The sequence below is a fragment of the Rhinolophus sinicus genome, linkage group LG11 (genome assembly GCF_036562045.2).
Source record: "Rhinolophus sinicus isolate RSC01 linkage group LG11, ASM3656204v1, whole genome shotgun sequence".
Lineage (NCBI taxonomy): Eukaryota > Metazoa > Chordata > Mammalia > Chiroptera > Rhinolophidae > Rhinolophus > Rhinolophus sinicus.
The window spans coordinates 62,518,716-62,542,213 of NC_133760.1; the positions used below are offsets into that span (position 1 = coordinate 62,518,716).

Below are 23,498 nucleotides of genomic sequence, written 5' to 3' on the forward strand. Positions count from 1 at the left end.
CCGCATTGTTGAAAGCTTCTCCCTCTCTGGCTGAAGTGGTTTCCATGGGATTTTCAGAACTGGCATTGTCCCACCTCCCCTTCAATTTTCCCTTTTTTCCCTTTTGGGAACCAGACAGTAAAGACTAGGACGTTAAAGAACAACAGTTTATATGGAGGAAATTAGAAAATGACTGTATGTCCAAGGAAAGGCTCAGAAAGCACCTGAGAGGACCTTAAGTTTACACCTAAGTCTGATCTTTAGCACAGAGACAGCCTACAGCTATCAGAAAAAAGAAATAACAAAGAAAGTACAGGGGCAGAATCTGATTTCCGTAGGTACCATGTTACTAGATTCAAATGGGTGGTGTTCAACAAATAAAATCACAAGGTATACATAGAAACAGAAAGGTATTGCCCATTCAGAAGAAAAAGAATAAATCAACAGAAACTGTCCTTGAAAAAGAACTAAGGACAGATTTACTAGACCAAGAATTTAAAATACCTTGTTTAAAGATTCTTAAAGAACTAAAGGAAGATGTAGAAAAGGCAATAAAATTATGTATGAACAAAACAGAACTATCTTTAAAGAGGCAGAAAACCTAAACAGAAACCAAAAAATTCTGGAGCTGAAAATTACAATAACAAATGAAAAATTCACTGAAGGATTCAAAGGCAGATTTGAGCAGGCAGAAGAAAGAATCAGCAAACTTGAAGACAGGACAATGGATGTTATCAAGTCTGAGGAACACAAAGAAAAAAAGACTGAAGAAAAGTGAACAGAACCTAAGGGAACTGTAGAACACTATTAAGTTCACCGATATAGACATTTTTGGAGTTTCAGAAGGAGAAAATGGTGCAGAGATACTATTTGAAGAAATAATTCCTGAAAACTTCCCAAATTTGAAGAAAGACATGAATGTTAACATCTAAGAAGCTTGAGGAACTTTAGTTAAGATGAACTGAAAGAAACCTACACTGAGACACATTAAAATGAAACTTTGGAAAGCCAAAGACAAGAACAGAATCTTGAAAGCAGCAAGAGAAGTGAATCATCACATAGAAATGATCCTCAATAAGATTATCAGCAGATTTCTCATCAAAAACTTTGAAGGCCAAAAGACAGTAAGACAATATATTTAAAATGTTAAAGAAAAAAATACTATCAACCAAGAATTCTGTTTCTGGCTAAACTGTCCCCAAAGAGTGAGGGAGAAATTAAGACATTCCCAAATAAAAGCTGAGAGCATTCATCACCTCTAGACCTGCCTTGCAAGAAATGCTCAAGGGAATCCTACAAGGTGAAATGAAAGGACAGTAGTAGACAGTAACCCAGAGCCTTATGGAAAAATAAAGATCTCAATAAAGATAAATGAGTGGGCTGTTATAAAAGCTAATGTTTTTGTTACAATGCTTTGTAACTATATTTTTTTGTTTCCTACATGATTTAAGAGATCAGTACATTTAATGTGCAATACATTAGTGTAAAAGCTAGTACTACTGTAACTTTGGTTTGTAACTCCAAATTTGTTTTCTACGCAATTTAACAAACTGCATTTAAAAGAGTTACTAGTTTATGTTTTTTGGCATACAGTGTATAAAGAGGTAATTTTGTGACATCAGCAACCGAAAGGGTTAGGGATGGAGCTATAAAGGAGCGGTTTTTGTGTGTTATTGTAGTTAAGTTAGTATAACTTTAGAGTGTTATAACTTTAGGATGTTAAATGTAATCCCCATGATAACAACAAAGAGAATAGCTCTAATTAATATTCAACTATAGTAGTGTTTTACAAGTTAAATGAAGAATAAACTCAAATTTTAAAAAAAGGAATAGTTGTAGAATATCCACAAAAGGAAATGAGAAAAGAATGTAAACAGTTCACTACAAAAAAAAACCAAAAATCAACAAAACACAAAAGTGGACAGTAATGCAGGAAATGGGGGAAAAGCTATATAAGGCATATAGAAAACAAATAGCATGATGATATAAGTAACTTCCTCCTTATCAGTAATTACTTTAAATGTAAATGGGTTCAATTTTCCTATCTAAGAACAGAAATTGGCAGAATAGATAAAAAGCACATGATCCAACTATATGCTGTCTACAAGAGACATTAGACCCAGAGATATTATACAAACAAGTTGAAATTGAAAGGATGGAAAAAGATATTCCATGCAAGTAGTAACCAAGAGATCAGCTGTAGCTATACTAATATCCGACAAAATAAATGTCAAAAAGATTGTAAGAGACAAAGATGGCCATTATACATTAATAAAAGGTTCAATACAGCAAGAAGATAGAACAATTATAAATATTTACGTACTTAATTACAAACCATCAAAATACATGAAGCAAAAACTGACAGAATTGAAGGGAGAAATAGTTCTACAATAATAGTTGGAGACTTCCGTACCCCACTCACAATATTGGATAGAGCAACCAAACAAAAGTAAAGAATTTAAACACCACAATAAACCAACTATTTGTAACAGACATTACAGAACACTGTACCTAAACAACAGAATACAAATTCTTCTGAAGCGCACATGATACATTTTCCAGGATAGACCATATGACAGATCACAAATTAAGTCTCAATAGATTTTAAAAGATAGATATATCAAGTATTTTTTCCTACCACAACAGGATGAAGTTAGAAACCATTAACAAAAGGAAATCTTGAGAATTCAGAAAATTGGTAGATGCCGTGGGGAGAGGAAAACGGGGAGTTATTGTTTAGTGGGTACAGAATTTCAGTTTTTGCAAGATGAAAGGAATTAATGGGGTGGGTGGCAGTGTTGATGGTACAACTACGTGAGTATGTTTGATACTACTGAACTATGCACTTAATAATAGCTAAGATGGTAGATTTACTCATATGTTAAGTGTATTTTGCACATAATTTTTTTAAATACTGCAAGTTTATCTCAAATTATCTGTATTATGTTCTAGTTTGCACTTCGTGCTACCACCAAATTTATCTTTTAAGACACTGCTTTGTTTATATCATTTTTATGCTCAAAAATTTCCATTGGCATCTGGTGTCTGGCCTCTGTCTTTCTCTCTTTACCTCATATATTTAAAAAGTACATTAAAATCATACATTACATTATTACTTAACTTTCTCCCAACTCTGCAACCTTTTGATTCCCGATACACTTGCTATTCCTACCTTTAATGCTGTTCTTTCCCCCCTTTTTCTCCTAATGTGTAAATCTTTCTAAGTACCTACTTAAATTTGAACTCCCCTAGGAAACATCCTCTAAATGCTCCATTTCTGGTGGCTTCTCTTCTAAAGACCTGTTGAATAAACAGTTCATTTAATATTTGGCACCAACTGATTTTATTGGTGTGCACTTGTCTTGTTTCTCCAAATATCTAGATTTAATTGACTCAGAGCTGTATCTTAAATTTATTTGTAATTACCCACTTGGCTTGATAAAATGATTTGACTTTTTGATAGTTTGTGAATAATAAGAAGTAAAAATGTTCTTCAAGTAAATTTCAGGCCTATCTGTCAGATTCTAGAGCATCTGGCAGTGTTTCTGCAAAAGATACACTTGAAATTCAGATTGGGTACTAGCCCTTAAGGTTTTTTAGAGCAGTTGAATATAGTACCAGTAAGTTGTCTCTTTGTAAGGTGACTTGTATATATATATTTTCAGGCAATAAAATAATTTTGAGAAATTTGGAATCTTAATTTTTTTTGCTGTAGTACTGTATAAGAAATAAGTATTCGTATCTGGGTACCAATACTTACTTTTGTTCATGTGCTGGTTAAATAAAATTAGTTGTAGAAGTAGCTTGCTATTTCTATGTCAACATCATGTCATTGTAATGCTTATAAAGATTTTTGTTTTGTTTTTAACTCAGATGAGTTAAAACGGACTTGAACTTAACAATTCTGTTATTTTACTGTGGTACTGCATTTTTTTCTATATGGAAGTCAAGTTTTAATGTTTTTTTTTAAGCCAATAGTTTGCACAAAAGTTTGTTTCTGTTAGTGTCGTGTGTGTGTGTGTGTGTGTGTGTGTGCGCGCGCATGCACATGTCTTTTCTAGGGTTACGATTAGGATATTGAAGTATTAAATTTATTGCTCATAAGAACCTATAGAGAACATCTCAGTAACTTCTATGCCCCCTGTCAAACTATAAAAATGAGTATTATTTCAAGAAGTTTAATGGGGACTGTGTTTATCATGTGCACAAAACTAAATAATGGATTTGACTTTTGACCTATTGCTTGGAGTAGTATCCATTTTAAGCAGTTTTACCCATTGTTTTTGGAGAATCTAATTAGAATGTAAGTGGCCCAAGGGTAGGGATTTTATCTTACACTTCTTTGTATTCTTAACATCTAACCTAATGTCTCACATCGTAATGCTTCAATAAATGTTAAGATGATGTCTGTTTTTCTGGCTTTTGCGGAGTATGCTTTTTATTGTGGGAGAATGATTTTTACTCTGATTTTATTCAATTTGTTTTCTTTTTACAGTCCCATTGACAAACCTTCAGATTCTCTCAGTATAGGGAATGGTGAAAATTCCCAGCAGGTAAGATTTTGATACTGTGTCTCTTCATTTATCTGCTATCCCCCACAACAAGGCATTCTGTGTAAGTGAATTTTCTAGATAGTGAAAAATACTTTAAATACTAAACTACTTAAAAACATTTTTAGTGTACATCTTTGTTAAATGTATTATAATTAGCCTTCTTTTCCTCCACAGAATATACAGAGCATAATTTAACCCTTTCCTGATGATGCAGCATTTCCATTATGACCATGTTGTTGTACTGTGTGGCAGTCCATTAGTGTCCTTACAGTCTGCTGTTATTACTGGTCTTTCCGAGCCGCCACAGAATGGTCCCAGACTAGCATGCCTTCTGCATTCTTATTTTAAGAGTTGTTTCTATGCTGTGTGCTCCCCTTGTCCCTTGCTGTCAATATTAATTTTCTATTTCTCTTGGTGTACTTGCCCCCAACAGTTCCCCCCCCCAAATGACTATGGGATTTGAAATTATAAACCCAAATAGTTAATTTCAAAGTTGCACCCAAAATAATAACTGAGTGAAGTTGTGATCTTTATAGCATGCTTTGTATCATCTTGCTTAATTGCTAGTTTTCACTGGTTAAGCTCCCGAATACCACAGATTTGCTTTTCCAAAGTTTTTGCTCACAAATTCCATTAAAAATTTTTGAATTTCTGTGTGTACCCTTGTATATTTTAAGTTAACATTAAAGGTTTTTTTTCATATAAAGTATAAAAAGTTGCGAAGGGTACTAATTTTCAGCATACTGTAAATATTGGTAGTTTGATTTGGTTAAAGCAATTTATATAAGTATAGATTTTGATAAAATTAGTTATTAAACATAAGCACTAAAATTATATTGGAGAGTCATCTCTTAGTGAGATAGGTAGGGCCATTTTAAATTAGTTTTTATGTACCTATTGATGAATGTTACCTATTGGTTCAAGGAGATAAGTTTCAGCATCAATCCTAGTCATGTTTTCATTTTTCTAAATGTAAGTGCTGAGATAATCTTGTTCGTATATAAATAAGAGGTAGAAGAAACAGTATTATGTCAGTATCACTCAAATCTTTGAACTCCTGAATTGAATAACGAAAAATCATATAGAGATTTATCATAAAAAAAATTTTTTTAATGATGTGTTGGAAATAACTTTAGATCTTTTTTTCCTTTTTGTTCCAAACAAATGTATTGGGAATCACCTAGCTTGCCAAAGAATCCAGTCATTAGAGTCAGTCACTCTCTCTCACCACCAACCTGAATATTTCTAGTAAGTTTCTGTTTGGCTCCCAGAAAGGTTTCACACTTGGACACAAAATACTATACTTAGGTCCCAGAAAGTGAGAAATATTCTTTTCTCTGTAAAGTAAAAAAATTAGGTTGTAAAAGGAGAGGAGAATGGCTTAGTCTTTTGGGGGAGGGTCTGTTTTAGAAAAGAGTACATATGTAAGTTGATAGATATTTTGAAAATTCATGCTCTCTCATAAAGAAGTCTTCAAGTACCCCAGTTTGAAGACCACCATTCTAATACCTTTCATTGCACGTCTTTTTAATTGTGGCTTATTTAAATGCATAAACTTATATTGAATATTCTTTTCTTTTCCTGTTTTATTTAGATATCTAACAGTGATACGCCTTCACCACCACCCGGTTTATCAAAATCTAACCCAGTCATCCCTATCAGCTCATCCAATCACAGTGCACGGTCTCCATTTGAAGGGGCAGTAACTGAGTCACAGTCGTTATTCTCAGATAACTTTCGACATCCCAACCCTATTCCGAGTGGGCTTCCTCCTTTCCCCAGTTCCCCCCAGACACCCAATGACTGGCCTACAGCACCAGAGCCACAGAGCCTCTTCACATCAGGTATATAACACAACTAGACATGTTAGCATGCTAATAATTTGACCAAGATGATACCCTTGCTGGATGTGTTTTTATTATTTTTCTCCCCACTCCCACTTTCATAAACATGTAAAGATTTAAACTGCATGGAATTGGATGGTTGGTAAGTTGTTGTATGACGTAGAACTTATTATGTTAACAGATTTCTCTAGAAATAAATGGTTAGGTCATTTTTCCAATAATAAAACACTTCCTCCTGTAGGAAGTATTAAGGACTTATATTTTAGTCAGATTTATGTTAAACTAAGAGTTTTTTAAACAGCTGACAAAAGTGTTAGTTTATATTAAAAGTCGTATTTTGGCCTTTTAGAGCCATTTCCATTTTTATTCATTGTAAGTTCTCTTATTAATGTGAAGATGGCATAAAATTAACATTGACAATAACACCTAATTGTCAGTGGAGCAGACAAATTTTAAAAAACTATAAAGATTAAATAAATACTTTTTATTAAGTTTTTTTTTTCTTAGTATGTAAAGCATATATTCAAAATTATTTATACTTTGTCTTTAATAAATACATTTAAAAATGCACTTTACTAATAAATTCTGTTATATTTGTTATTACTTTATTTCATATAAGTGACTTGTTCTTGGTTTTAAAATTATGAATGAGTATAATTTGCATTTCAAGTACTTCATTTTCTTTGATAAGCAAAATCAGTCTATATTATTCAGTTTCCAAAGTTAGTAATTTAAGAATGAAATCATTGCTAGAAGTATATGAGGTCTTTTATAATTTAATAATCTTAATGTGCTAAAAAAAATCATACATATTTCGTATATATTTGCCTTTATCTTGTAATATGATGTTTTAACTTTCACTAGTGTGGCTACTCATGACATACAAAAATGAGGCATGTATTTTAAATCCATCACTAATTTTCTCCCCAACAGAAACAATCCCAGTATCATCTTCTACAGACTGGCAAGCAGCGTTTGGCTTTGGTTCTTCTAAACAACCAGAGGATGACTTGGGTTTTGATCCCTTTGATGTCACTCGAAAAGCCTTAGCAGACCTGATTGAAAAGGAACTGTCAGTCCAAGACCAGCCCTCCCTTTCGCCCACATCTCTTCAGAACTCCTCTTCACACACTACAACCGCCAAAGGCCCGGGCTCTGGATTCCTGCATCCTGCTGCACCTGCAAATGCCAACTCTCTCAGTAGTACCTTTTCAGTCTTGCCACAGAGGTTCCCTCAATTTCAGCAGCACCGAGCGGTTTATAATTCATTCAGTTTTCCAGGCCAGGCAGCCCGCTATCCTTGGATGGCCTTTCCACGCAATAGCATCATGCACTTGAACCACACAGCAAACCCCACCTCAAATAGTAATTTCTTGGACTTGAATCTCCCGCCACAGCACAACACAGGTCTGGGAGGGATCCCTATAGCAGGTAGGTTCATTTATAGCCTTTGAGAATTTGTGAATAACTCATGCCTTCAGGTTGTTGGGTGGGTAGGGAGGGATCTTTTGAATAACAGAGTACGTATCATTAGTCTTGGAAATTTCTATGGGAAAAAAATTAAAGTCCTTATAATCTAAAAATGTTTTAATTGGGTGGATGCCTTGTAATATTGAGCTTTATAAGGATGGTGGAGTATTATACCTAGTTACTGTTTAGAATCATTTCACTTAATAGGATAGTTACCAAACTTGCATATGGCATATAAATACAAAAAGAAAAAGAAAAGAAATGGGCTCTGAAATTATGGTGCTGTAAAGTCCAACACCATGGTAAAACTTCTGATTATACATTCTAAAAGTAAACTGGTTCAAAAAAATTTTAAAGATGGTAATTCGTGAGAGCATGAGGGATAAAGCCACTCTAACTACTTTTGGCAGTTACTTATTTTGACTGATACACACGTGCACACACACAAATCAAAACTGTGCTATATGTTAATAAAGGACTTAATATTTGAGAACTCTGATTATTAATGTTTTACAGACATATGTGCATAAGTATACTTTCTGTGAAAAAGGAATTGTTCAAGGAGAGATATTTTCCCTTTTGGTCTGTCATTTTTATTTTTGGGGGAAATACTAAATTTCTGTAAGTGATGCCAGAATACTTCTGGTTTTGTACTGCTACCCTTGAAGGTTTCAGAACTTTTGGTTTTTAAAGTCCCATATAACATTAGATCAAGTGACTTCTGTATCTAATGGAATCATTCTGATTAATAGTTTTTTGTTTTGTTTTTTTAATTTAATTTGGGCTTTAGAGATGACTGGTAAAAGAGAGAGTTTGTTCCTCTCTTGATTTTCTTAAGTAGAATAGAATCGTCCCTCACTCATTATGAAATGTATTTTCATTCCTTGTCACAGCCTTAAGGTGTGGCATGGCACAGCTTTGATTGTAGTAAGGTGCTATTACAGCAAGGCGTTGGTTCTCTTGTCTTTAGAAAATTTGATAGGTGACTTTACAGATATCCATCAAAAGTCTTTGTCTCTAATCTCTTCGTGACCAACAATATTTCATTTTTAAGACAAGTAGGTAGATTGAGAGAGTATTGTTTGTGGCTGTTGATACAGTGAGGTTAGCAGTCGATACAGTGAAGTTAATTTACATACTCTCGATAGCACTTACTGTAGTAGTTTGCACATGAGTGGACTCATGATATTTGTTTATTTGATACAGTAGTAGTAGGTGATCCAGAATGACATTTTTCAGTCCTCTCCTGTATGATACTCACTCACGAAACACTAAGTGTTCAATTCTTGATACTTTTTTTTTTCGTTCAAGACAGCGTAGTAAAGTGTAATTTTGTTTTGTTTTGCTTTGCTTTAATCATTTAGAAATGTAGCATTTTAATTACTGATAGTATATCTCATAACTGATTATAGCATGAAAAGTTAGCTTTAAGTCCTCCTAAATATTCTAAACATTTAAAAATAAAATATTATACCATTACAATGAATATTTGGGTTCCTCTTTGTCCAACAATGAACTAGGCCATGTGGGTAATACAAAACAAATATAAAATAGGATATTGTTTCCAGGTACTTTACAGTGTAGTTGAAGAGATAAAATTAAGATGATACAAGTAACTATGATACTGGAATTCTAGAGACGTTAATAGCGCTTATACTTGTTGGGGAGGCTTCATTGAAGAAGTGGAAATTGATCTGTACTGTGGTATCTTGGATTTGGGTTAGCAGGAGGAGAGAGAAAGGCCTTTTATGTTGATGGAAACGCCTAAATAAAGGCATAGAAGCAGGAATTGGTGCTGTGTCATTACTATAAGAAGCAGTAGGACTGCCTTCTGTAACAGGAGGTGCTTCATGTGTTATAGAGATAGAATGGATGAGAAGATGGGGTGCGCAGCCAGCAGGGCAAAACAGCATGGTCTTGATATGACAGGAAGGAGAATGCTTTTGTGGAGCTCTAGTTCTCAGCTGTCTTCATTGTGTGCTTTGATTTGACTTACTACATGACCATTATCTGTTCTTCCAATTATCTGTTTTCCAAGTTTATAGTTACCATATTGTCCATTAGCACAAAAAGAGTAGTTTTAACCCAAATATTTCGAGGTGTTCTGGAAATGCCACAATGGTAATCAGTAATCACTGATTTGTGAGTGTAGTTGTCTTCTTGTCAGTCATTTGAAATCTTTATCTAAAGTAGATAGATACTTTATGAAAAAAATGTGGCATTAAATTTTGGTTCTATCTTTACGGGTTTTTCTTTTCTCTTAATATATACTCAACCATAGAGCATAAATACTTTTTTTTCCCCCAGAAATTCTAAGGATGAAGTCACCAACTGTAGGTTCTGAAACGTTGTATTTTGTGGGAGGTGGGGATATTGTTTCAGATGTTCAGTTTCTGACAATACGTACTTGGTTGGTATTTAAATGGTGACTTATGATTGAGCTTATTATTAGATTATTTTTAAGGCTCTGATGACTAGAGAAATTTTAGTTTTAAGGTACCAAAATATTTAAAATTGTTATCAAGAATTACACAACATCTTCTTACAGCCTATAAATATTTGGCAGATACCTCAGGAAGCTGAATGTGCTAAGCCTCAGAACAGAACAGCTGTATAATTGTGGCCAGATGACTTACGAGTTTCAGTAACATTTAGAAATGACAGAAAGTGAAATTCTGGAAAACTGTGTACATCTTAACCGTGTCTAATTTGAAGCAATTTAATACCTAGGCAATATTTGCCTCCCCCACCCCTAGTTGTAACTCAGTTGTACTTGAGTTGAACTATTCAATTAGGTTCACCTTTGCATCCTGCAATGAATAAGTATCACAGTATCTTACACAGGGTAGCTGTTCCTTAAGTGCTTCATGATGAAGAGTATATCCTGTTTCAGTGAGAGCAGCCACTTTAAGATACGCTTGGACAATATTCTACACTGGAAAAGGCATGTGTATTTATTCTTCAGACATGTAGAGCAAAATAGGGTCTCTGACCTTCAGGAGCAAATACTCAGGCGTGTCAGTCACCTACATACCATACAGATACCATATCTATATTTATTATATATTTGTATTTAAATTTTTAGTTTTGGCTTGTTTTAGTTAATTATTAAAAAATGATATATCTGAAACCTATCATGGGAAGAACAGTTACCAGAGGTTTGACAAATGTAGCTTCCATTTATTTCCTTTGCTTAATTGAAAATTTTTATGTTTAAAATTAGTTACTACGTAGGAGAAATTTTTTTATCAGCATTTTCTTGGCAGCACATTCAGTTTGTTAAGTTTAGAAGGATTTTTTAAATATACTTGGGGGAAACTTTGATTAGTGGGTAGTTATAGGAAGTCCATTCAGATCTTTTTAATTATTGGAACCTTGTACTTTTGTTTTAAAAAGTGATTTATCTTGTCCAACTCCTCATTTTAGGAATGGCAAAACTGGGTTCCAGAAAGGTTAAATAATGTAAGGTCACACATTCAATTAGTAAGAAAATTAGGATAAGAATCCAGATCCCAAATTCAATAACAAATGTTTTTTCACTACAACATTGACTCTCTTTCATAAACGAAGATCACTGGCCTGTACCTTCACTTTGGCTTTCTTCCCATAGTAATTGAGTTTTGCTCTCACACACTCGCAGGTCCCTTTTTTATCAACAGAATCTATTTGTGAGACAATTGGCCCAGCTCAGGAATATGGCCTGTAGTTACAAACTAGAGTGAAGTTTATTGACTTGATGAAAATGAATCTTTTGCTTAGTCCTCATTAGTAGCATATCCTCACCAAGAACTCTATCAAATTTTCCTTTACACACCCTCCTTGCTATATACTTGGGGTTTATACAACCTTTGCCAATTTACTGAAAAACTATGAAATTACCTGTTCGAAAGACTGGAAGTCCTTTTCTTCTTGTTGTCAGTTAAGCTATCTTTCCAAATGTAATTTTGCAGATACGTTTTCCAAGGAACTCTGCCAAGATGTGTTTATTCCATAATGCTAAAAATTATTTGGAAAACAAATTACAAGTCTAAGTCTGTAAGCATTATTGTTTCAAGATATATTTAGAAAAATATTTGAAACTGTTTAGGATTGGATTTTTTTCATGTTTTTGATCATTCAGTTTTACTTATGAGAGGATATTTTTCCTTAAATTTTATTTTGTTTCTTAATTAGCTGTTTTAACAGTGACTTGATTGAATTTTGAGTCATGTGTGAAACAAGTCACTTGCAGCCAAATAATTATCAATTATAATTAGGAGAACTGATCTCATTTCATGTGTAGTTCTCTGACCTAGAAGTAGTCATTTCACTTTCAGTCAATTGGATCATTGTATTGTTTTGAGCATTTTCTAATTACTTCACAAGTACACATTAAATTTTCAGATGCTATATGGTAATTTGCTAAATTAATATTTATATCTTTTTATTTTCCTTTTCTAAACGTAATTCTGTTTTTTAAAACAAGGATTTGTCATTTTTCCCTTTTAAAAATTACATTTCCATTTCTGTGAATTGAATTTTAATTTTTTCACAAACTACTACTTACTGTTAGCAGTATATGAATGTATAAGGGGTCCAATTGGCTTGGAAAAGAATGGCTTACCTGGTCTCTTTTTTTTCCCTTTTTGTATATTTATAATCCTGAATCTATTATATTTGTTCTCGTATCTGACATAGTATTAAATTTAAGGGTGTGTTTAGAGTGTAACTACTTTCTAGGTACTTGATAAGTTTATATTTTAAAATTTTTGTCTTGTTTCACACCTGGATTCCAACCATTAAGCATGTGTTTTATATATGTATCCGTATTCCAAATATTGAAGTCATTTTTAAAGGGACTGTTAACAAATCTAGTCACCCATAACTAGACCATGACTGACTTTTCCACAGGGGAAGAAGAGGTGAAGGTTTCGACCATGCCACTGTCAGCCTCTTCCCATTCATTACAACAAGGACAGCAGCCTACAAGTCTCCACACTACTGTGGCCTGACACCAGAACTGAGAGGAGAGGATTAGACTCTGGGGTGCTTGCATGGGCAACCGGATTTTTGCATGATTCTTTCTGATTTTGCATTTAATGTATACACCCAAAAGAGCCAATATAAACGTTCCTCATGCCTACAACTAGTGTGTTACCTCATAGTTGCTAAAGTCTTTCTTCATTAGGCCTTTAACACAATTTATTAGCATAATAATTTTGGCATTGTTTCTCATGAGTGATACTATTTTTAACTCACACAAATAAACTTGTAGTACTAATTAAGATCCCAGATGAGATTAGCTAGAATTGTTCTTGTTTTGGCTCTCTTACTGAAAAGATACAAAGATAATGGTAGCTCCTTGTTTTCTGCTTTGTGAAAAAATGGTAATATCCTAATATACTCATGAAAAATTTGAAAATTAAGAAGATAATGTCTTATTGCATTCTTTGAATACTTGAGAAGAAAGAATACATATAAAACAAAATTGGTGGTGTCATTTAATGCTCAGAAGGATGTTGTCAGCAATTGTTTTCAGTTGTATGGATTTATATCCTATATTATGCATTACATGTTTAGAAACTGTTTTTGTTCTCTCTCATTTGCACATTTGCACTTTCTTTTTGAATGGTTGTTAATTATATATAGAAGGTTAAAAGCTAATTATTATAGACTAAATGCAATATAAACTCTTTTCTAATGCACTGCCTAGTATACCAGGAAATGCCTCAGAAATAGAATTTCAACTTACAGTTGATTTATCAGAAACTTGAATATGGGGTTAAATATTGTATGTGAGAAGTGACCATAGTAGTGTAACTTTTTTTTTTTTTTTTTTTTTTTAACAAACGGTACTTCTGTGAGATATCTGTTTGGAAATTTCATTGTTTAATGATTGAAATGTGATAATAAAACTGTATTACAAGTACCTGACCAGAATGGGCCTAAGAGAAAGAGAAGAGATTGGGGATCTTCTAAAATTAGGCCACGTAAGTTGTAACAGATAATTTTAGTTAATCACAGAAAATAGTGGAGTACTCTATTAGGACATAATGTGAAGTGATATTTTTGGATAAGACACAATTTCTTGAAATAGTTTTAAAATTGATAATGAAAGAAAATAAATTGAATTCGATTCTGAGCAGTGGACAAGAGCTGATTCAGAAAACATGACCTAAATTAAACAACTGGGAAGAAAGGGGAAGTCAGAGTTCTTCTTGAGGTTTTCAAAAACAATCATGACTGCAAAGATTTGCCTTAAGTAACAAGTTAAAAATATGAAACGGGTAACATGAATACCCAGAACGGAAGCCTAGAGATTTAAAATAATAAGGAAACACCTTATGAGGAGATGATACGTAATGTCATGCTGGAGTTGGAGTTTTCAAGGTTCCTTGTCAATGTGAAGTCTGAGTACTTTCTATTAGATATAATACAACACATGAAATGGCTCTGTCCTGAGGTGTAGTAGGATAAACTAAAATCTGTTCTTAGATATCGTTGGTTAACTGAGGGTGTAGAAACAGCTAGTTACCTGGCCAGTTATTTTTGTGAAATTCTGAATATATGACAACCTCTCAATTTTTAGAAGTGACTTTAGGACAGCATTACAAGAAATTTAGAAAATAAAAATACAATATTGTAGGCTTACTATGCAGAAGCCTTGTATCGTGGGTTAATTATGGTTTCATTTTTGCTGTAAGGGGCAAAGACATCCGCTTCATGTCTCCTGGGGTGCTGAAGCTTTGGGGCTTTCTTAACAAACCTGGGCTCCCTGTAACGAGGCTTACTGGAGCAGAGCTTTCTCCAGCCTTCAATGCAGGCCTTTCACCTGGATCTTCTTACAAAGACATAGAGGTGCTTAACTCCTATTTACTACTTCTCTCTGTTGAGAGACACACCTGTTAAACCAGGCCTTTCCTGTGGTGGCTTTCTCTCTCCTTTCTCACTCCTGGCCTGTGCCAAAAAACTGTCAGGTAGTTTGCCCAGGCTTGCTAGAACCCAGAACTGTTTCCCTGCCTGCTTCTCTCCCCCCTCACTCCTGCACACGCCATATTTCAGGACAGTGCTTCTGGAGCAATTAGGCTTCAACTGATATATTTTATCTTTTAACTAGAAAGCTAAAGATTATCTATTAACTTACTTTGTAATTTCTGAGACTTTGTAAGCCAGAGAAGAATAAGCCTGTTTTGCTTACTTAATATTTCATATAGTATGTTTTTTAAAAAAATGAAATCTTAAAATCATAGTCATAATTAATTATACTAAAGCACAGAAGAAATTACACAACACACAAAAAAGGCACCACTTCACAAAGCAAGTAAGTTGATGAAACCAAATGATGGTAAAGAATGAGAAATTCTAAAAAGCTTCAAGTTGTTTTCGTCAATTCCTGCATGATCTCTCATGTGCAAGGGAAATTTTGTATGCTTTTACATACTTAACCTTTAAAAGGTGACTATCTGTTCCTTCAGTCAGGAATTACACCTAGAGTCCAGAATTCTTTGGATGTACTTGCAAAGTTACGGGTTTTGTGTGTATGTGCATCTGTCCTTTTTTTTTTCTGGAGAGAACAGCCATTATTGTATGATCTATAAAGGGTTTGATGACACCTCCAAGGGAAAAAAGTTAGGAACTTCTGCCTTGAAATATTTTTAGTGCCACCGTAAGAAATAGAGGCCTAGACTGAAGGAATTTAATCATATGATGAATGTCAAATACCTCTTTGTTTTCTTAAAGATTCCATTAGAAAATATTTTCTGATTAATAATACTTTCCTTTTTATTCTATTGTTTTATTTTGTTTTTCCAGGTGGTGCTTTTGTATATTCTCCCCTTATTTCAACAAGCTTTAATTAAATATTTGAGTGCCTATTTTGTGTAGTAACCTGAGCTAGATCTTGACGGATATAAGGTCGTGTAAACTATAGACCCTGCCATCAAGGATAACAGTCTAGTGACAGTTTTATTTTACATTATTTCTGTAAGGTCAGCTCTTGATATATTTTAACCCTACGAACAGCCATGGCAGTCCAGACTTACTTCATTATTTATCACTCTGACAGTGACAGCAAATTATTGAATACTGATACTTGAAATTTTAAAATATAGGATAATTGGGCAGAAGTGAAAAACATCTTAACAGGGAAGGCACACATTCGTTGTTCTATAGTATTTCTCAGTCACGCATGCATCCTCATGTCCCTTACTCTTTACTTAGTGTCCTAGAACTCAAGGAGAGCTTTCTATACATGTGTTCTTTTGAAGAAAATAACTTTAATACATCGTGTCTGTGCACATTTTTACTGACGTGGCTCCTATTTGTACGGTATCCCAAGCACCTTCAAGACTGCCAGAGCTGTCTTCTGCCGGGACACAGGTGTCTAGGGAGCTGCTCCCAGAGACATTGCCTCAGAAAGCCAAGAGAAAGGAACGAATTGCAGGTGCATTGAAGTCTTAACAAAAGGAACACCACTGTATATGTTACAGATACGTAAAAAATGGGGGATATTTTCCTTTGTTGACTTGTAAGGTTTTGGATTTTTTTGTTTGATCATGAAATTTCCACAAATCTACTTAATTGGCTCTAAGAGATAGATATCATATAACTGAAAACACAATAACTTTAAAAAAAATTGTAAAGAGGTGATAACCTCTAAACATCATATATATATATATATATATATATGTCTTTTTCTACAAAATGTGACCAGAGTCAGTCAGTTATCTGGTGCCAAGCTAGTCCCTCTGCCCTTAGTGCTGTGTCTCTCTCCCCGCAGCCTTTTTATCTAGATAAGTGCCTACTACATTATCTCCTTGTGCTGAATAAATGGCAGTATGCAGGTATGACACATGAGGTGTTTAGTAAACTAATGAGACACTACGCTGATATAAAAATAAGAACGGGCGTTAGAGAAAGAAGTTATTGTGAACTGGTTCCGGGAAAGTCTTCATAAAAAGGATGGCTGAAATTTAGATGATGAAAGGGGGAAATACAGTAAAGAGAACAGATTGAACAAAGAATGAGCAGAGATTAGCATGGTCTGTAGGAGTTAGGCGGGTAGGACAGTAGGAGATGGACACTCATCTGAGGTATACAGGTCATATAGGAAAGTGGGATAAGTGTGCAAAAACCTCCAAAACTGGGAAGAAGAGTTTAATCTTGATGTGGATGTGTTCCATGGTAGAGAACTATAGGTTCTTTGGTAAAGATGTAACTTAATTGTAGCATTTTCTTGGTAATATGTTTGTTTGAAATGAGGACCAGTTAGAAAGCCATTTCCAGTATGCCAGTGCAAATGAGATGGCCTGGACTGGAACAGTAATAGTAGGAATGGAAAAGAAATTGTGAGTTAGAAGTCAGAAAGGATGAGATCTTAGAAAAGACCTTTGGGTTTGGCTAGGTTTCTAGTGACCTTTAAAAATGTGATTTTTATAAAAAGGTACTGATAGAAATCAGATTCCGAAGGGGGGGGAAAAAAAAACAAAGAAAAAAGTGAAAAAATATTAAGAAAAAAAGAGAAGAAATCAGATTCCTAGGATTCATGTGGAAATGTCAAGAATATGAGTGCAATAACCACTGACTACTTATGTAAGATATTCGGCCAGGGGACGAGAGCAACCAGATGCTAACTAGATGGGGGAGCGATCTTAGAAGGCATTGCTTTATGATAAGTGAAACACCGAGATATTTGAAGACAGGGCACATAGAGCCAATTGAGAGGAAGATATGGACAGTGCTGAAGGGAAGATAGACTAATCAAGTCGGATAACAGGTTTATCTGTAGGTTTTGGGAGGAAGTAAGCTTCTGAGATGAGGTTAGGTTATGGGTTTAGCTTTTGAGAGGTGGGGTATATTCTTTGTTATTTGTAAGAACAATCAGAAAATCTAGGGGAGAGGCTGAGATTAGAGAAATAGATGAAGGGGCTCATGTCAGCAATTATCGAATGCGTATTGTGTGAGGAGGGAGGTAAAAGAGTGGAGTTGCGAGCCTGTAAAGAAAGGGGATTAAATACATCTGTGAGGATAAACATAGAGGTGCATTGGAAAGAAATGAATGAATTGCTGAGTAAAGACAAGGATCAACTTTAAAAATTTTAGAGTCTACATATGGTTTGTATGTTCCTCTGGTTCAGCCCAAAGCATCAGGAGTGAACAAAGCAAATATTGAGAGTCTGGTTAGAAGGTGAAAAAGAAAAGGACACAAAGATATTCAAGAAGACAATCTTGAAATCCCTAATTTTGATCAGTGTATTGAGAGAGTTCATTGATTGTCGATTTGATAAAGACAGAGAACACGAGTATAGTGCTATTAAGGGGATGACAGATGAGGAGACTGGTCAGTGTGATGACCACTCAGTGCTGAATGATGAGTGAGAAACAGAGAACGGATGCTAGGTAGACACCTTAGCATTAGGTCTGGAGTTTAGAAAGAAGGCTGGCTGTCGTAAACCCTGTGATCTCTTCCCTACCTGTTTTCCCTCCAGTCCTTTCTTGAGAGGAGGAAGTTAGACCTGTATGAGAGAGAATTGTAGAAACCATGGGATTGCCTAGGGGAATCCTATGTCAGGTTTCCTGTAAGTTGAAAAGATCCCAAAGAAAACTTCCCACAATAGAATAAACAAATAGGAAATAAAACCCTGTTTAAATGCAGCAAGGTTATAATACAGGTGCTCACCTCACCCTGGTCATGTTTATCTGAATAAATATTTTGATAGCTTTTTCTCATCAAATTTCACTCCCACTACCAAGGATACCCATCCCATGTCACACTCTTTGGGAAAACCTAAAGAAAAGCTAATAAAAAAGATTTGTATTCGAATCATGAAATTTCAGAGCCATGAAGTATATAACGTAGTCTTTCACAATCCTCCTTTTAAAGACCAAGTAATAATAGTGATAATAATAAACAAGGATTAGAAGGATTGTGATTTGCCCATAATCACAGCCTAACAACAATGTAGAGTTTTGTTAGCCTTCACCATCTGAATTTGTTTTCATACATGTAACTCAAGGAGAAAAAAGCTTTGAGATTCAGAATATAGCTCTTCTCTAAACTTTGTTGTGTCTTAACAGTTTGATTATTATATTAATAGTTCTCACAAGTGAAGGGCTTTCAACTGTGAATATCAGTGCAAATAATGAAGGCTTTCCAAGGGTCCATCTACTGGCAACTGTTATCACAGATCCTGTAAGTTGTCAGAACAGCCGTGTGTTAAATGTGGCCCAGTGATCGTGGAGTAACTTTAGCAGAGGGAAGGGTAACCTTGCAGTTACTCTGAATGCAGACTAAAAATAATTACCAATGTCAGAACCAAAACAAAGAGTGAAACAGAGGTGGAAATTAAATTGACCCAGGATTTTTCTACAGTGCCGAAGAGCGTTTAAGAACCAACTTGCATGACACTAGACTGGTGACATCTCTAATGACACAGAATGAAAACAATCTTGTACTAAAAGGCACCAACATGTACCGCCCCCCCGCAACCAGGTGCGATCTCAGGTTCATCTTTGAAGAGCTACTATATGCTCCGCCATGTAAAATGATAGCAGACCTGATTTTTTGTTATAAATCACGGAGGTTATTGTTTTCAGCATAATGAAACAGAGGGAAAGCTCCACAAGGATTTAAAGATCATAATACCATCACCATCTCCAAGAAGAAATGCAGGAAGGCTGACGGCCATCAACTTTTGTAGCCTAGTGCTGTTTCCTAATATGGTGAGATCTTATCCGAAGGATGATATTAGCATGTATGTCTTGCATCCTGAAGTAATGTGTCTGCGGAGCAGAACTTAGTGATCTGGAACATTACTGGGATGATTTTAAACATTGTCATTTTCTGTGTTGGCATTTGCAAGAAGATTGACCCCATGAAGCTGTTTATTTTTTTCTTTATTGCATCTACAAGTTGAGTATCCAGCTGAAGGTAAAGGAGGCCCTGGGTTATGACTTCTTCAACCAAGTAGCAAGGTTTCTCAGCTTTAAGCGGAGTGCCAGGATACATACCATTGTTCCACTTACGTTTTTTCTATTTAAAAATATAAATTTTTTTAAAAATTTATTATTATGGATTACTGATATACCGTGTTCCCCTGAAAAATAAGACCTAGCCGGACCATCAGCTCTAATGCATCTTTTGGTGCAAAAATTAATATAAGACCCAGTCTTATTGTACTATAAGTCTGGGTCTTATATAATATAATAATAATATATAATATTATACTGGGTCTTATATTAATTTTTGCTCCAAAAGACGCATTAGAGCTGATGGTCCAGCTAGGTCTTCTTTTTGGGGAAACACGGTAGCCTCCCTCATTCCCCATTTAGGGTAAGATTTGGTACCAGCCAGGTATGTTTCTTATTACTTGTAAACTGTTAATATTCACTAATTAACCTAACCATAGTCTTTCCCAGTCCCAGATAGGTATAACATATCTTGCTTGAGTTTTAGTGGAGGCAGTACTGCTACGTGTAAACTCCCAAGACCTCACCTGTATTTTAAATGGTAGGTGATTGAAATTAAGCCTATCACTAAAATAAGCAAAGATCTTATATAACCTGCAAATAAATACACACAGCCATGCAACCTTTGTTTTATAACCTGCTTTCAGGTTTTAATTCTTGACCACCATGAGTCTTACTTATTCCGATAGCTTGTCCTTCCCGCTCTATCCAGTTTCTTTTTCTTTGGACAAAGAGGAAATCGTTTCTCTGTGTAGCTTATTACCACACGTCAAGGGAGTAGTCTTGACTAGGTCTTAATGTGCACTTACCTGTATGATCCCCCGACTGGCCTGAATTGTTCCTTTTCAAAGGAGAAAGCTCTGTCCCCATCGTGCTGCTAAATCTCTGACCAATTATCTCCCTAGCAACCAGTCTACTACCGTTCAGCTATTGCCAAACTGGCTTTTGATTTTAAGTGACCATATTCTTTCCCCTCTCTCTTTTAAATCAAAACACATTTAAACAGAAAGCATAGTCTGGATTTGGAAGTAGATGGACAACCATGCACTGTTAAGTGTCAAATTGATAAAATTCGACTGGTGTTATGGTGTTACTCACTTTCCCCAACTTCTAAGTTATTCTAGCTCTTTTAACAATCACCTAATATTTCTAGACAATATGACTAAAATTCTGTGTTTTACAACTATGGGTGACTGTTAACAGAATTAATTTGTTTCACTAAAATGTTAGTTCTAGTTCCGTATAAAGCTCCAGATACAGTGAAATAAGAATTGTAGTTTCTAATTTATATTTGAGAATGTATTCATCTGATCTTATTTCTTTCCTGACTTGCATCCTTCACAGTAAGACTCAACACAGATTGAGAGTTGGTTCTGTCAAGACTATCTCTGGCATTCTTTTCCAAATTCAAGTATAATAAATCATAGCTAAGGATGAACAAGTAAATAAATGTATATTTTAAATGATTTTTAACTAGACTCTTTAGTGAACTGGTGGTGAGCATGTAAGTCTTTGAATCCATCAGGATCTTGAAAGAATGCATTCTTATTAGTACTAATTCTTTTAAAATCAAGACGTCATTTGCAAGTTGGAAGTAAAAAGTTTTTTATTTTCCCTAGTATGTGAATAAATAGTGAGGAGAAGAAGTAAAGTAGTCTTGCTTTTTAAAATTATACATTGCATAGCTAAAATAATTAAATTTTAAAACATACATGCTTGTTTAGAAATCAAATGTTTGTTTATAAAATAATCGCAATACACACTTCTTTCAACAACTGTCTTTTGGTTTGGGTAAATAGTGCAAGACAGAACTCTTAAAGATTTAAAATTGCTTGGTCTGTTGGGTTGGAAATGTCTATAACCATGTCTACCCTGGTATTTTTCACTTAGTTTTAGTATAAAATAATGAAGTTACTTCATTTCCTGAAATATTTTTATTTCCTGAAATTAAGAAATAAAGCAAATTATTGTTTTAATGCCAAAAAAGATACTTTCTAAAAGCAGAGCTAATAGCTGGGTTATGAAGAATTTGTCCATTAAAATCATGTTTCAGAGCCTGGATAATTTTAGTCGTCTTTTGGGGGGATTTTTGTGACGGATTTAAACCCTTAAGACAGGAGCCATCTTTCAGAAAAAGATGAGACTGACTGATCTTCACCGTTGAAATAAAAGTGAGCTGTGTGATCAAATGGAGTAAAAAACTGGATTTGGAGTTTTTAATAACTTTTAGAAAATTTGGAAATCTTTTAATTAGGAAAATGATGAATATCAAAAACCTTAGGAATTTTAGTAGACACATAACCATAGGGGATTTGCTACATAGGCAGCGAAATACTTTGATCTGAATGCAAGCCTGAAGAGGAACTTATCCCCCCATACAAATATTTTATTGGCGCTAAACAATCAAAAGCTATCACTAACTTTGTTCAGAATGGCCAACTTCCAGTGATCCACTAAAGAAACTCAAAAACAAAGCAGAACAGCATGATTTTCAGGAGGCTGCTACAGAATATTATGGCGTCAAGCGCCAGAGAAAAGAACAGAGTAGCCATTCGATAAATGTTCGTTGAAAGAAAACCAGTGGTTGATGGAGCGATGTTAGTGTCTGATTGCTTCTGAAGGCCTGCGAAGCCTGCGTGTGCTTTGTGTTACATCTGGACTTTGGGAAGCTTTGCATCAGATCCATGAGCACATACAACTAGAACTTAGCTCTTGGTTGTACTGTGGCATTCGGTGTCGCGATTCCTCTCACCGAGGCTCCATGATCAGGCCTTCTGTCTTCATTACCTCTGGACTGTGGAAACCTCAACTCGACTTTCCCTTATTTCCCCAAGACCAGCCCCCCCCACCACACAAACGTTAAAAAACTTTATCTAATAACACTTTTTTAACTCCATTTTCTCATTTGTGATACTCACAGATCTCTCTCTACATACCTGTAAATATTGGTCCACCTTCCCCTTAAACAGACATATATATATATACAATTCAGAGTCTCTGTAACATACCTTTTCTTCCAAAACTCTATGGATAATGATGAGCTGTTATGAGAGCTTAATACTTTCCTAAGGGAGATCCTTTAGGGCAACTTCTGATGTTAAAATAATTTTTTTCTCTTGGTTAAACCAAATTCTTTTCCCATTTATACTTCTGGTTAAATATGTAAAGGCAGTTACCACTTGTCTAGTAACTTCTAGATGTAGATGAAACATTTTTAGTTCTTTCAACTGTTTCATACTTAACATGGTTTCTAGTTCTCTCTGTAGTCCAGTTCTCCTCTACAGGTATTTTGACTTCACAATGAATAACTTACTTAAAATATGAAGCTCACACTTTAATATAGTAATCCAGATGTGCTCAGATAACGATATATTTGTTATTAAAACGTTGTTACTAATATTTGTATATTCCTTTACAGTTTACAGAGTTCTTTTATAAAAATATTTTGTGGGGTAGGAATCATCCCCATTTTATAAAGGAAAGAGCAGCAGAGTGTTTATCATTTGCCCAATGTCATACGATTGCTAATTTAGACATTTCACATCTATTTACATGGTTTCAGTGTCACCTTTTTAGAAGTTCTATTACCCAATTGTCATATCAAATATATAAGCCTATTAAAGTCTTATAGGCTAGACCTTTTTTCATACACACTTAGGTTACTCTACCATCCTGTGCTTTCCTGATGCATTTTTTAAAAATCTGA

General features: G+C 34.7%; 1 protein-coding gene across 9 annotated transcripts in view; it reads left to right on the forward strand.

Moving 5' to 3' along the window:
- Positions 1–23,498, forward strand: part of CNOT4 (CCR4-NOT transcription complex subunit 4) — a 113,982-nt gene that overhangs the window by 77,348 nt on the left and 13,136 nt on the right. For 6 of the 9 annotated variants that reach the window (XM_074315333.1, XM_074315331.1, XM_019750758.2 and 3 more), the window contains exons 8-10: positions 4,475–4,532; positions 6,127–6,376; positions 7,310–7,807. In XM_074315333.1, the coding sequence (XP_074171434.1) occupies positions 4,475–4,532; positions 6,127–6,376; positions 7,310–7,807 (806 nt within the window). Of the gene's footprint in view, positions 1–4,474; positions 4,533–6,126; positions 6,377–7,309; positions 7,808–12,736; positions 13,755–23,498 lie in introns of those variants that run through there. The other 3 variants (XM_074315334.1, XM_019750763.2, XM_019750773.2) reach the window with 2 other exon arrangements.